Genomic DNA, 15,333 nt, shown 5'->3' on the forward strand with positions numbered 1-15,333 from the left:
CGGCGTTCCTCAGTGGCAGGTCCCCTGGCAGAAACGCACACGCTGCCCTGATTCCAACAACAAACCGTCTTGGGAAATGGGAGGATATTTCCTTTCTGCCTGGAGCCTCCCTCCATCTCTTACCTTTCATACCTCTCACTTCGTTTGCAATGCTGCGGCCTTGGAAGAGGTGACGTTTCTGCATGGGGACCTCGCTTGATGTTCTTTTGAGGACTGAGCACTTTCTGACTTAGTCTTCCCCTCAACAAGCTCTCGAGGTTAGTGTATGATCACTTCTGCTCCTCCCTGAGAACCAGAAACAAGCTGCTGGAGCTGTTCTCTGCAGCCTGTGAGGTCGTGTTGGGACTATCTGATAAAAGAGAGGATGACCAGTCCTACAATTTTGTACCTGAAGCTGAACAGCCTCCAGTACCACTGGGTAGAGAAGCATATCCTATCTCTTCTTGCATTGCCAAAGAGACAAGCACAGGAAAGCAGATAGTCAGATAACATTGGTTGAGTAAGGTGGGTAACTACAGTAAGGGATAGCAATGGGAAATGTACTTCTATATTGTGAAGTTGTTTCTGTTTTCATATATCCTTTTTATTGTCTGTGAGGAAAATACTGATGGGTAGTAACTAGTCTAGGCAGAAAGAAGCCCCATAATGGTCTTTCATCATATCACTTCGCATATTACTGCCTGCTGTATTCTCTCTTCCTAGGATGGATTTTCCATTCTGGCATACTTGCCACTTTGGTGTAGTTCACTCTGTGTTTTACAGTGCTGGTGAAAGTGGTAGGGAAAAAATTCTGCCAAGCCCCAAATCTATTTGGTTTCTTTATGGTAAAGGAAAGATGGTACTCACTGTTATATTTCTACTGTAATTGGTTTTATTGACTCCAGGCTTAACCTCCATTTATTTTGGCTTAGGTGGAGGAGAGATTTAGAAAAACTAATCAGGGCTCCCCTGAAGCACAGTCTAAGCAGATGGGCAAAGTGTTGGAGCCACCAGTGCCTTCAAGATCAGAGTCCTTTTCCAATGGAAACTCAGAACCTGCTCAGCCTGCCCTGCAGAGGCCGATGGAGCCCCAGGTAAGTGCCTAGGAAAATCTTGGTGAGCCTGGAGGAAATTCAGAAATCCCAACATTTCCTTCAAATTTGCAGATCTTGGCACTTACAAGTCTTATGTGAAGGGTAGCACTGTTACACAAAGCAGTTTATTCAGTAGATTTTCTCTTTGTCTATTTTTACTTATTTTATTGATAAACTGATGGATTTGTGGTTTTGGTGTTGTTTTATGTTTTTGGGTTTTTTTAATATCAGAGCTAGCTTAGAACTGTTGCATTGTTATTATCTGTGCAACAGTGGAATGGTGGGCTAAACACAGGTGACAGTTGCAGTACACTTTTATAATTCAGAATTTGATCTGTGCAAGATACTTACTACCAAAAAGGATGCTCAGAAAAGAAGTGACCTTGCTTGGTTTTTTAAATTCTTGTGGAAAAAAGTTAACTAAACAAGTGGTTTCTAATAGTATGCGCACTGCTTCAAAGAGATTTACAAAACATGACTAAGAAAAGCAAGTTTGTTGTCAGTAGGCTTACAGTTGCTAAATAGAGCTCTGTACCACCCCTGGAAAATCAAAAAGAGGTTGAAACCATTGAGCTGTGTGGCTGCCATCATTCTGTTGTTTTCTAATGAAGAGCCTCCAGATCTTGGTATCTGTGTATCATAGAAATTACAGCATGAATTTAAAAAGTAACCTTTGTCTAAAACTTAGACATACCCCATAAATTCTGAGCGATTTAGATATGCTAAATTAAACAGTATAGTTCTGCATTCGGTTTCTGTTTCCATGCAGAATTTTCTTCTCCCTAATTAAGTCTGTTGATGACAGTGCAAGCCAAAACCGTCCCTGATTGTGACTAGTTATTGCAACTCTTTTGGGCAACAGGAGAATTTGAACAGACGGGAGAGTGGGAGAAATCAGGACAGAACTTCATCTCTTACTCATTAATTCCTGGCTTTTATTCAAACCTCTATGACTATTTCAAAATATTGGACTTGTATCATCATGCTCTATGTGCCAGTTACTTTTAAAGTCTGGGTCTTCCACTCATATTAAGGATAATCAGGCTCTTCAACAGATGTGTGTGTTAAATTTGAGAAAATAATAATCATATAAAAACAAATACAACCAGCCTACTGAAACTGGGGTTGAAAGCAAAGTTTTGCTTAATTATTAGGTGTGAAAAAAGTGTGTTCCTTAGTTATGACCTTTCCTCCTCCTTAGTTTCAGAAATTAACGCTGAAACGCAGATTTATGCACAAGGAGGGAGTAGGCTGAAGGGTCAATATGGATTTCAATGGAAATCCCAAGGGAGTTTTAACCCTGGAGTCACTGTTGTGCCTTCTTAGTATGTGTAATTGAATATGTGTGTGTGTACGTGTGTGCTTAGTTTGTGTATAAATATGTATATATGTACAGTATATGGTACATATATGGTGTAAGTATAATATGCATTGTACATATGTATACTATATACAATATATATTATGGTTTTTTTATATATATTGCAATGACTGTGAAGGAATAAAGGCTTTTTTGTTATGGTCCTTCTCCAAAAGTTTGGAACTGTATTTAGTTCCTAAATTTATTCGGTAACGTAAATGTCTGCCAGTTTGCACATTTTACAGCATTCTTTAATTTTGTACATTTCTTCAATTGGCTATTTGCTTCAAATTTCCCAACTCACCAGTGCTGCCATGAGACCTGACCAAAGCCCACTGAAGACTGGGGAACGGAAGGCGACTTCTGTCTTGAGTGGCCTTTGGACTCAGGCTCACGGTGCAGATATTGGGTCCCCTTTTCTTCTGGGCACCAGTGTATGTGTATGTGGAGAGCGTATCTCACAAAAAATGCATATGTGCTGTATTTTTAGTCTGTTATGTTCTTTGGGCGCTTGCCTTGCTTTTAAGTGCATTGATTCCACCCCACGCTTACCTAATGCCATAACCAATTTGTCTCTGCCCGCCCCACCTGCCTTTATTCTGTGTTAATTGGAAAGCCAGTTATACTGAGCGCATTGAATGTTTTATGTTTTGTTTTCTTGTAAGGTACAGTGGTCCCATCTGGCATCTCTCAAGAACAATGTTTCCCCTGTCTCGCGATCCCATTCCTTCAGTGACCCTTCTCCCAAATTTGCTCATCACCATCTTCGTTCCCAGGACCCATATCCACCTTCACGCAGTGAAGTGCTAAGTCAGAGTTCTGACTCTAAGTCGGAGGTACCCGACCCCACCCAAAAGGCTTGGGCTAGATCAGACAGTGACGAGGTGCCTCCAAGGGTAAGGAGTAGAAAGACAGATGTGTGCTATTTTTTTTTAATTATTAATTATTATTTTTTTAAGGATGTGATACCCTGGGCACTGGGAAGACCGTGCCTTTGTGCCAGCATTGGTAACAGTATTTTGGAAGGCAGATCATGATGTAGGTGTTCAGTCAATGGGTTAATGATAAGCAACCTTAAGTACAATATTGAAGCTTCATATAAAATTGGCAATTATTTATAGAATGCAGCTATTTCAGAGGGACAATTTATTATGCAAAGTTAACAAATCATTACCATATTCAGGAAAGAATTTAAAATATCCCTGAGGTTATTGCTCAGAGTTAATTTTCCTCTTCATCTGTTAGCAACCCAAACTATGAATCATACACATATTTAAAATTGAGATGGAACTGAACAAAAAGGAAACATTCAATATACTTCCTCCTCCTCACCCCCTCCCACCCCCCCACTCCCATCCACTGGGATTTGCTTCTTCTGAGTATATTCTTGCTCCCCCACCAGCCTTTGCCTTCTGCTGATCCATTCCCGAGCATTTGTTTGGTTCCCCTGAGCTTATTCTCCTAATTCTCATGCTGTTTCAGCAAATTGCTTTGTGCCTCCCCTGCTTCAGTCAAAATGCCATATTCTTTTTAAATGTCTCAGTAGTTGGAGTGTAGCGGGGTGTGTATGTGTTCGTGTGGTAACAAACACTAGTTAATGTTAAGACTAAGCTTTGAGTTCTCTTCACAATCTGAACAGCATCCCAACTAAGCCTCTTGGTTTTGTGGGTGTTTGTTTATTGCTTTTGGTCGTGGATGCTAGCTTGGACTTAGAATTAAGTGTTGTTAAAATCTTAAGAATATATTGTGTAGCAGGAGAGGTTTAATCTTCCTCTTCTCTCTCTCCTCTTCATGGGTTTAACACAACCTTTTTTCTCTCAAGGTACCTGTGAGAACAACGTCCCGATCACCAGTCCTGTCCCGCCGTGATTCTCCACTGCAGGGTAGTGGGCAGCAAAATAACCAAGCGGGTCAAAGAAACTCCACAAGGTTTGTAAGCCTGCATGTCCTCGCCTTTCTTGCGTTGGACGGAAAAGGCTCATGGGAAGCCAGGCGTTTCCAGAGAGCTTTTGGCATTGTCTGTTGGACGTGAAAGGAGGATGAATTTGGATCCCTTTTCAGTAGTGATAAATATTAATTTCCCTTGGTGTAGCACATGTGCCAACAAACACTGGCAAAATTTCTTCTTCCCTCTCCTCCTTTAAGTTGCCTGCCCTGTAACTTTTGCAATAATTTCAAAATATCCTTAAGATTACTAAAAAATCGGGGCCATTCATGAACATCTTGCCTTTTGGTGCAACAGGTCATCTTGGGCGTACTGTGGGGATTACTGGCAGCAGAAGTGTTTGTAACATCTAAAGTGATCTCAGAAACTTTCTGGCCTCTCAGCCAGAACCAGACTTTAAGAGGGGGAGAAGCGTTCATGAGCTGTGACACAGAGCATCTGATGTCAGCAAGGGGCTGCCTCCAGAGCTCAGCAGAGCACCGTGGACAGGCCACCCTGGAATTAGCTCACTGGACAGGGGTGAGGGTATTTTGAGAGGGACAGGCAGTACTGGCTTTTTGGCTTGTGCTGCGGTGGCCAGGGCAATTCTGAGCCAATTTCAAACCTGCTGCATGCAGGCTGAGAGAACTGTCCACTTTAGATCAGATACGTAAGAATGGCAAGTAGCCAGATCCAAATAAAAAGAATAGCGTACACCCACATAAACTTTTTTTTTTTAACCATCCTAAGTAAGGTAATAGGTATTTCAAAGGGAGCCACTGCTTGGGTTGTGAAGCATCACTGATGCCCTCAGCTCAGTGTTAAGTGCTCTTTCAGATGAGTTATTAGCACAACACTGAGGAAGAGTGATGTTTAAGTTTAGAAACGGGAATCTGAAACTGAAGTGCATGACAAAGACTTTCCTCCCTCCCCTGATACAGCAATATAGAGCCTCGACTGCTGTGGGAAAGGGTGGAGAAGCTCGTACCGAGACCGGGCAGTGGCAGTTCTTCAGGTTCAAGCAACTCCGGCTCACAGCCTGGCTCCCACCCTGGCTCTCAGAGCGGGTCTGGAGAGCGTTTCCGGATGAGATGTAAGTCCTTCCCCCACCCTTTGTAACATCGTGTTTATAAATTTATTGAGTTGTGCAACACTCAATAATGAAGGATGATAACCCTCATTGGGGAAGACCTTTGAGCATGCAGTACCAAAGATGGGTTAGCCTCCGGTACCCTCCTTGGCTGTATGTCCTTGCTTGGGAAAGACAGTGGGTGCAGAAGCTGTTGTGAAAGTGTTTCGGTGTTCTCTGATTCACGTTCAGTCACTGCTGCATTTTCCCATGTGCAAACAGCCCAGCCTCCATGCTCTCATAGCTCCCTTCCTCCTATGTGCAAGGGCATCTTTTGGTGCTTGTTGCCTATCACCTCGGTGGTTGCTGAAGGGGTGCAGACCTCTACGGATAGGTCTCAGCTGGGGTATGTTGAATGCTGATGCAGGTTTTCCAGCTGGTGGCCACGCTCGAGTTACCCTCTTTGATTTACAACTGTGTGACAGTTTACTTTGGCTTCAGTTATAGGTCAGCTGCACCTATACTGATCACAGCTTATGATGGTTTTTTGTATAGTTCTTTAGGGACAATGTAACAGTGAACCAGTGAAACTTATGTCTTGCTGTCAGGCACCGCCTGATAGCCTTCTCACCTCTCTTCTCCACTCCGAAGTGAAGTAAGAAAACATATTTTAGCTCCCTGCTCAATCTGTTTTGTTCTGTGTTCCTTTCGGGGTCTTGACACATGCAGCATCATCCAAATCAGAGGGTTCGCCATCGCAGCGTCATGAAAGTGCACCTAAAAAGCCTGAAGAGAAAAAGGAAGTCTTCAGACCTATCAAGCCTGCTGTAAGTTGCATCCACTTTTCCCTGTCCCCCCTCTCTTTTAGGTAGGCCCACAAAAAGTACAGTGTGAGCTTCCATTTGTGATGCCATTGGGGGTGAACTTCAGCTTGAGTTGGAGTTTGTATCTGTGAGCCCAGCAGCATGTCCTAGGCTCTGCAATTGCCTGCACGCATCACAGTACTTTAAATATTAGAATTTGCTCTGCTTCTGGAATTGATTTCTGCTCTCTGGTCTTCTTCCTTCCTAACCTTTGCCTTTCTCCCTTTCAATCCTGTGCTTCCTTCCTGGGGCTGGACCAATGATCATGCATTTGACCTGAATGTGCCAATACTGGGCTGAATGGTGCAGGGAGAAGTGGTAAGACCTTAAATTGTTGCTATTTTCTGTGAAAGATTTCTGACGTTTTCTTTACCTGACTGCTGTTATGGTTGATTACAGCTCTATGTCCAGTTGTATCTGGGGGATCACAGTGGGCTTTCACAGTATTTCCACTGTCCTTAAAACTTTTTTCTCTTGCCATTATGATACTGCAGTAGCACCCAAATCTGCCAGTTAAAGCTGCTTTCTTAAAGAAACAGAGGTTGGTCCTTTACTTCTGATAGTATAACATGTGAAGTATTTGCCATAAACTGTATTGAGCTAAATAAAGCATAGCTACACAATTGAGGGCAGATTGCACTGACTGCAAACCTGGTTTGCCCACACTCCAAGCTGCAGACAGAAAAGCAGCTTATGTCCCATACTGTTTGACAGTCGTATGCGACTGAGCTGGTGCTAATGGATCTGACTTCTCAGGTGAACTCCTTAGCGTGGATTCATGCAACTGAAAATGGATCAAAAGGTTTCAAGGAGATCAGCTCTCTGCGACCGTGCCTTGGGTGGCTCAACAGTCTTAGGATCTTTCTGCTACCTTGCTGCCTAGATTTCTTGTGGTGGATGCTATTAACCTGCAAAGTTTAGGAAAATGAACTGCGACAGTCAACCACTGTGTGAGAATGGGTCCGGGTGCTTATATATGTCCTTCAGATGGTATAATGGAATAAACTGAAGTCATAATTGGGATAGTTTGGATTCAGAATATAGACATTTTTCTATAATAAGGCAAGGCCTCCTTAGGTTGAGTCTTTTGGTGCTTTATTTTATCAGAAAGTGAGTTTTGGTAACTATTAGGAATGAATAAATCAAAGGAAACAATACTGCTGGGGCTATAGAAACACAGCAGTGGACAAGTGAGCAAACCTGGGCACTAATCCAGTGGGGTTGTCTTGCAAACTCTTCTCCTCTTTTCCTTGCAACATCAGTTTTTTCCTCCCTTTCCTACCAGGATTTAACTGCACTGGCAAAGGAATTGCGAGCGGTAGAGGATGTGCGACCTCCACATAAAGTGACGGATTATTCATCCTCAAGTGAGGAGTCAGGGACAACAGATGAGGAAGACGATGATATGGAACAAGAAGCAGCAGATGAATCTACTTCTGGACCAGATGATGTCCGGGCAGTGTTAGTTCTTCTGTGTTTTGCTTCTGTTTTCCCTCTTAGGGGGGCTGAAGGAAAAGGATGTTGGGTATTTTGGCTTGTATGTTAGTTCTTTCAGCTTACAACAATCTATGAGCAAGACATAGCAGCCTTGTATGTTCACATTTTCAAACACTGAGGGTAATCTTTTCAAAAAGTAAGCTTCTATAAATTATGTCCTTTCCCTCTTCTCCGTTTGATTCGTTATAAAACAAGAAGCGGTGTTTAACAAACTCCTGACTTTTTTTTTATAGAGAAGCCTTTCTAGGCAGGTTATGTAAATATTCCACTCTGGTCACAATATAAATTAATTTTGAGTGTGTCTTGGTGTGGGGCAGCGAAAGCTAGGGCACAAATGCTGTTATCTCACTCCAGTTATTTCCTGTCTGGCAAATAGGTCAACACTGAACTTGAGCAATGGTGAAACAGAGTCAGTGAAAACCATGATCGTCCATGACGATGTGGAGAGTGAACCTGCCTTGACTCCTTCTAAGGAGGGCACCTTAATTGTCCGACAGGTATTGCTTTTCCTTCCCTGTGCAGTGCTGCACCTTTTCTGTGCTCATTAACCCACTCGCTCATTCACCCATGCTGTTTCTACATTATATTTGTTGTTCGTATTATCAAGACACAGCTGTAGTGAATTTCAGATGAGCAAGATGTTTGATGCATGCAAAGAGGAGAGTAGCCCTTCACCCCTTGCTACTGTTTTGCATGCTTTCAAGTGACACCCATGGCAGCACCATGCAGCATACCTCAAAGTCTGTGGGAGAGAAGGGTAGAAAAGCTGCAGGTGTGTGGAGCAAGTACCTGGAGCAAGAACTTTGTTTAGTTTTACCATAGAACCAAACGTGGCTCTCAGAAGTGGGGCTGGGAGGGAAGCTGGGGGGGGGGAGCATTCAGGGTTTTTAAAAATTGTTTTGAACCTGTAGTTGAGGGCATGCAGACCACCCAGATAACATACACACACAGAATGTACATACAAATTCATGCAACAGTTAGTGTGGGGGAACGGAGAAGCAAAATAGGTGGCAAGGCAGAGAATGTGGACAGAGCTAGAGCGCTGCGTTGTTGCCTTTGATTCCGAAAATATTGCATTCTTGTGCCTCTGAAAGATAATGATTCCCTGCTTTTAAATGAGCTCGTGTGTTAATGACCGTGCTAGCTTATAGGAGTTTCCTCGGTAATCACATTTCTGAATTTCTCAACTGAATGCCAATTTCTTAATTGAGCCCTCTGGTTTGAAAATTAAGATTTCGTGCTTATTGTTTTAAATAGATAGCTGAAGGCATTCACCAGACAGTCCAAGCTCATCTCTGTATAGGATTTAAGTTAGTTTTAAACAAAGCAATAGGGGAAGAAATCCTCCCCCCACCCCCAAAAAATGTGCTTGTCCGCGTTGTGGTGGAAGACTTACCAGCGCAGTTACTCTTCGGTTAATTAGTGGAACTGGCTGTGCAAGTCAACCACACGAACTAAGCTTTTGCTTGCCAGAAGAGGTGGGAATTTGCTGAATTCTAGTAGCTCTGCCCACTTTCCCTTTCCATCCAGGCATCAAGGCATGGATTATCAGCTTATTTTTTTAAATAAATAAATGTAAAAAGGTAGGAAGCGAGCGAGGGAGAGAAGGAGAGAGGTTGTTAGGGATATAGACCTTTAAGCAGCACTTGAGCAAGACAAGTGTGCCTGTTTTTTCTACAGAGTACAGTTGACAAAAAGCGTGCCAGCCATCATGAGAGCAATGGCTTTGCCGGTCGCATTCACCTCTTGCCAGATCTCTTACAGCAAAGCCATTCCTCCTCCACTTCCTCCACCTCCTCCTCCCCATCCTCCAGCCAGCCGACACCCACCATGTCCCCACAGACACCCCAGGACAAGCTAACTACTAATGAGGTATGTCTTACACCACAGCTGGCTGCTTTCGTAGGGTTATAGCAGCATTGCCTAGTAGCTAGTTTGCAAAGGAACTCCAGCCAATCTCCCCTGCTACTTTTTTCTGTCACCTTTGTTCCCACCCCCCAAATAACACATTTCAGTTCTGTGTAAGAAGCCCCTAACTCTAGAACAGTCCCACGCCAAACTTGCCAGTTTACTATTTTTGCTTCCTCTTAGTGAGTCGTTAATTGCATGGCGTTCATTTTAAACTAAACTTGACTACTGCATTTTCAAGCCAATACTCTTTTATTTTTTAATTCTGTTTTATTCCGGGAGCAGGCTAATTGCAAGCAGTGTGCCTCTTAAAAATTAGCGGTTAATTTTGGCTTTGTCCGTAAAGCCTGGGCTAGTAACTCCGCACGTATGAGGAGGTGCTTGTGGAAATTCACCCTTTGGGAGAGGAAGCAGCAGAAGCCATGGAGCGATTTTGCTCTTAAAAGCTTGCCACGTGGGCTGGGTGAACAAATCGGGTGTTGCCTGGGAGGGTTGTAAAAGCCTGGGGTATTGTTGTTTTGGAATAACGAATGGGGGAAAATCTTTGGGTTTTTTCCAAGTACGTGTGTACTCTGAAAAGCAGTTGTGTAAAGGTGACTGTTCTCCACCAGTGCTGGTTGTGTCCAGGTGGAGAAGCAAGGCTTCGCCGCGGGGGAAGCTCTCTCTTGCTGTCCTGGGCTGATCCTGGGACGGTGCCTTCCCTTACTCACCAAGCGCTGGTGGACAAGCCCGGTCCTTCACGTGTGTGTAACCCCTCGCCGCAGAGGAGATGCACACGTGTGAACTGAGGGCATCATTCGCCCCTTACCAACCCTAGCAGTAAGCGAGGAACCCCGTGCGGTGGCTCCACTCCCGGCTGGTTGGCCAGCCTGGCTCTCGGGGAGAGCCTCTTTCTGTATGCAAGCAGGAGTGGTACAGGGGGAGCAAAACTCAGTGAAAAGAAGCTGCTGCTTCTCAGGGTAGAGCCGTCCTGCCATGTAGGCATGCAAGTGGTGTGGCGAGGAGAGGTTGTGGTGAGCTGGATAGGCTGATGGCAATACACATGTTTACCACAGGATCAAAAATGCTTCTGAACCACGTAGCAGGAGGGTGGGTGGGAGGGTTTCCCCCTGGAAATTCGGTTAGCATAATACTTAATTTTCAGCTACGCTTCATTGGTCTTTGATCTTTCTAAAAGCATACTCTTGTAGGTTATAGAGATCAGCTGAACGATCCAGAGATATGCTTGCTCATTACTTTGATCTAAGCAATAAATAAGCAGGGTTCAGCTAACTCAGCTTGGGAAGTGGAGGCTTTGGCAGTGGCTGGTGGCAAAGGAGCCTTTCGGTATTGAGCTGTGCAGAGGAGTGATACACTCCTAAGACTCATTGTTATTTTTTCTGCAGAGAGTAGAGGCTTAGAAAGATCAGAGGTTGAAGATTAGCTGATGATAAAGAAGTGTCTGTAACTACGTTTGCATAAAGCTGACCAAAAACCCAGTACTGCTTGGTATAACTTACCCCCATGCACGCCCTTTATATATATACTTTTTTTTTTCACTTGTCCCATTCTGCTTCGGTATGCAATGTTGTCACTATAATACTAAACTGGCAAGGGTTTTTAAGTCATTCCATTTCCACTTTTAACAGTTCATTGTTTCACCTGTCTTCTTTCTTTATGTTTTTTCATGTTTAGACCACATAACTCAGCAAGCACCAGTGATTTTATCCACTACATATTCATAGCTTCATATCACTGTTTGCTACACCTTCCACACTAATGAGCCCCTTTGTTCAATACAGGTTTAATATGTTGCTTTGTCAAATAAAGGTGGAAGAACCTGCTGCAGCTTTCTGGCAAGAGGCTCACGTTAAACAAAATAGGGAGAACGAACAGTAGTGGACATTGAAACATAATCCATCGTAGAAGTGAACGCTCAATCCCAGATGGTTCTGATTTTGTTGCACAAGCCAAGAGATCAAACTTCATAATTTATTAAACTAGCTCACTTTAGGAGATGCTTCATAAATTCGAAAGTTGTAGGTAGTGGACAGCTTGCAGATAAGATAGTATACATACATTTAAGCAGATTTTTAAAAAAAGAGACATTCCCTCACTTTGTGCCTGATTGTAGTGGCCAGTCCTAAAAATCTTCACTAGCAGCTGAGGTGACAGGGACAACAATTTAGCTAATTACATTTCACCGTAACATGTGCAATGTGCATATGTATCTAGTTTAGGTGAGGTGCCTGCAGTGCGTTGTGTATCTATAAAGAAAGTATAAAAGCTTGGGGAGGCTCTGTAGCATAATTATGTAGTGACTTAAAAATGTTGGTTGTTGTTATCCGTGCTTTTTATTGTCATTAATATTAATAAAGTTGAAATTTACATTGCAGACTCAGTCCGCTAGTAACACACTCCAGAAACACAAATCTTCCTCCTCCTTTACACCTTTTATAGACCCCAGATTACTACAGATTTCTCCATCTAGTGGGACAACTGTGACTTCTGTGGGTAAGTAAAGTAGCTGAAGATGACAATTGAAAAAGGGTTCAGTGACTTCAGTGGCTCTTTAAAGTACTTACGAATGTTACCATCATGCTTTTTATTTGATTTGCAATGGATTGCATAGTTTATTTCTTTTTCCATTTACATTTCTTACAAAAAGAAAGACTTGCTCAATATTCTCAGTTACTGATTTGGGTTGTTCGGTGTAAAGAAAATATGGCCAGAATTTAGCACTTAAGGGTTATTACATGCACTTTACTTTTCTTTTTTTCAGTAGGATTTTCTAGTGAAGCAATGAGATCAGAGGCAATAAGGCAAGACCCTACACGGAAAGGATCGGTTGTCAACGTGAATCCCACGAATACGCGCCCACAGAGCGATACCCCAGAGATTCGCAAATACAAGAAGAGATTCAATTCTGAGATACTGTGTGCTGCCTTATGGGGTAATGCAAACCTGTTCCTCCCTTGCCTCCTGCACTTCTGAAGTGCAGATGTGCCAGTGTGAGCTTACAGTCTTTGAGAACGTGTCTCTGAAACCTTAGCTGTTTCTCTGCATTTATTCAATGCTTGTTTACATCTTTTTGTTGCAAGAGCTGATTATTTTTATGCTGCTTCTGCTTTGATATAATTTCCCACTGCTGTATATATGCTTCTGATGGCGCAGTTCAGACTTCCTTCAGCTGATCGGGATGTTCTTTTCTCTCCAGTTCCCGTTAGTGCATCTCTTGCAACGTTTGGGAACTTGCGGTCATCTTTGCATTGTACACCTGGTGCACATAGGGTATTCCATTTGAAAAATAATCATCTTCTTGAGCCTCTCCGCTCAATGTGTTGTCGCGGAGCTCGATTAAGATGTGTTTTGTAAGATGACTTTCCACCTCAGTCATCAGTTTATGTAGGAAGGAAGAGGGAAAAGAGAAGGGTAGGAAGGACATTTTCCAGTGTGAGACTGTGGCTTGGTTTCGTTAAGAGTAGTTAGTGCGGAGAGAAGCTGGGCATGGGATGTCAGCTTACCAAGTGTATCTGGCCTTCTTGTCACAAGGGATAATTTATGTCGGTGTCAGACATTTAGTCAGGATCCCACACTGGTGAAACGCTTAGAGCAGTGCTTGTTGCCTGCTACAATGTGGAATCGCTGCTGCAACACCCAGCAAAAGCTTTTCTCTGCTGTGTCATTTCTTTTGTGGCCAGAGTCTATAGGGCCATCTGAATTTTTTCATTATCTAGATGTTAATAGATGATGCTTGTGTATATTACGTACATATTTATCTAGTATCCCTAAACTTAACAGACTGTAAATGCACATGCATGTCATTTTAAAAACTATGAAGAAGAGAGTTGGCTAGTCCCCTGAGTCACACGATGATTGTATAGGTAACACAGTGCACTTTTCTTGTTTACATCTTCACGGCTCTTTCCAAGGCTTTAGTTCTCTTTTGGGGTTATTTCCAGCATTTCTTGTTTCTCAGAACAGCACTGTTGTCCTATCCTTCCTGCCTGCAAAGCCATGTCAATTAAATAGCTCTCCCGACACCTTATCTTCCTATCTGCTGTTTCCTTTATTTCCAGAATTTTCTGGTAAGAATTTTTACCCCAGTGCTATTTCTGCATGTATTCTTATGAATAATTCTCTGATAAAATGAAGACTTGTGCAAATGTAAAGTTTCAGGCTGTGAGAGGGCGAAGGCAGAGAGAAATCATACGGGATCAGTAAAGATGACTCATAATTTCTCTGATCTGCCTTGTTTTGCCAGTAGCAATTTGTGTTAATGGTTTTATATTTCTTTGATCTATGTATCTGACTGTTATGGTGATTTAAAGTATAGGTGTAAAATCCTAGAGGTGTTTTACAGCTGTAACAAAGCACTTTCTTGTTGAACATTTAGGGCCAAACTGATGGTGATGCAGGCTGGTACTCATGCTTATTTCTTGATAAGGTTTAGCTTCCTTTACCCTCAAGCAAATGAAGCTATTTCATGGTGATGTTTCTTACTCAAAAAGAGAGGGGCTTGCTTTGCTTTGCTTTGCTTTGCCTTTATCAGTGGTAATGCCATAGTATCTGGCAGGTTGTTGATTGCATTAGGTCTATGATGCCGTTTCTTCTGGTTCTGAGTGGTGAAAGTCAATGTTAATGACATGGATGCAGTAGCATAGATTTTTACACCCAGCCTCCACAGAGAGCCTGTACTTTTTCAGGAACCATTTCCATTTGTTTGAGAAATCAGCACTGTTTAATTGTAGGGTGGTGGTAGAAGAGCTCTGCTGGCTGTGAATACAGACAGTGCCTGCACTTTAAAATACAGGCACTGCTTGCCACCAGCTAGTACTTCGTTAGTTTCATCTCAAAATGCGTATAGCTAAGGGAAGGGGTCGGGGACAGATACGCATGTAAACTCGAAGCAGAAACAACTGCACCACAAAGGCAGCAGAGGAAGAGATGAAGGTGGAGGCGGGAGTGATTGAGCCCTGATGTGCAAAGAGGGGAAGGGACCCTGAGGGAGCAGTTTGCATGTGGCTTGCCCTGAATTGTAATCCATGCTGGAAAAAATACAAAAATACGTGTCGAAGCTGAATCACTTACAGCTTTAGTCAGTGGGTCCTGGAGCTGCAGGAAGGAGACCGACTGCTGGGCGTTTCCTTGGCTGGTTTGGTGCTGCTGCAGCCTGTGCCGAGCCCTGACTCAGTGCGTGCCTCGCTCTCCCTGCTTCCTTCCGCCGCTTCCCAGTTTGAGGACGTCTCCCAGTATGGGAGACGGTTGATGTGAAATGCCCCCGGGGGCTGTGGGCTGTGGGCTGGGAGCCAGCAAGTGCAGACCCATGTGGGAGATGCAGAGACAGGAGGAGGGCAGGAAGGGGATGGAGGCATCAGCAGCTGAAGGAGAGCCCAGGAGGGCTGCGGGCCCTCTCCTAAGATGGGCTCTGCGCCTGCCAGGGTCCATGGGCTCTCCTGCCTGGAGGAGGCAGAGGAGTAGCAGAGCAGCAAATCTGAGCAAAGAGAGGAGATGTTTTGTGGGGACTGCTGGGATGTTTGAAGTTTCCTTACTGAAAAGGCAAGAGAGAGGAAAATGGAGATGCATGATGGTTTCTGACCTCTCCATGGGCTACGTCTGTTTTTCTCATGCAGCCAGAGGCTTTTCAGAGTGCCCCAGCA

At 43.5% G+C, this 15,333-nt stretch overlaps 1 protein-coding gene across 1 annotated transcript in view; it reads left to right on the forward strand.

Annotated features, from left to right (window-relative positions):
* Nucleotides 1-15,333, forward strand: part of MAP4K4 (mitogen-activated protein kinase kinase kinase kinase 4) — a 162,322-nt gene that overhangs the window by 130,896 nt on the left and 16,093 nt on the right. Inside the window, exons 15-25 of the mRNA XM_009326237.1 lie at nucleotides 912-1,073; nucleotides 3,099-3,329; nucleotides 4,256-4,362; nucleotides 5,299-5,450; nucleotides 6,156-6,253; nucleotides 6,599-6,607; nucleotides 7,575-7,750; nucleotides 8,163-8,283; nucleotides 9,467-9,658; nucleotides 12,070-12,187; nucleotides 12,459-12,626. Of these exons, the coding sequence (XP_009324512.1) occupies nucleotides 912-1,073; nucleotides 3,099-3,329; nucleotides 4,256-4,362; nucleotides 5,299-5,450; nucleotides 6,156-6,253; nucleotides 6,599-6,607; nucleotides 7,575-7,750; nucleotides 8,163-8,283; nucleotides 9,467-9,658; nucleotides 12,070-12,187; nucleotides 12,459-12,626 (1,534 nt within the window). The remainder of the gene's footprint in view (nucleotides 1-911; nucleotides 1,074-3,098; nucleotides 3,330-4,255; nucleotides 4,363-5,298; nucleotides 5,451-6,155; nucleotides 6,254-6,598; nucleotides 6,608-7,574; nucleotides 7,751-8,162; nucleotides 8,284-9,466; nucleotides 9,659-12,069; nucleotides 12,188-12,458; nucleotides 12,627-15,333) is intronic.

Source organism: Pygoscelis adeliae, unplaced genomic scaffold, assembly GCF_000699105.1.
Source record: "Pygoscelis adeliae isolate BGI_AS28 unplaced genomic scaffold, ASM69910v1 Scaffold156, whole genome shotgun sequence".
Classification (NCBI taxonomy): Eukaryota; Metazoa; Chordata; class Aves; order Sphenisciformes; family Spheniscidae; genus Pygoscelis; species Pygoscelis adeliae.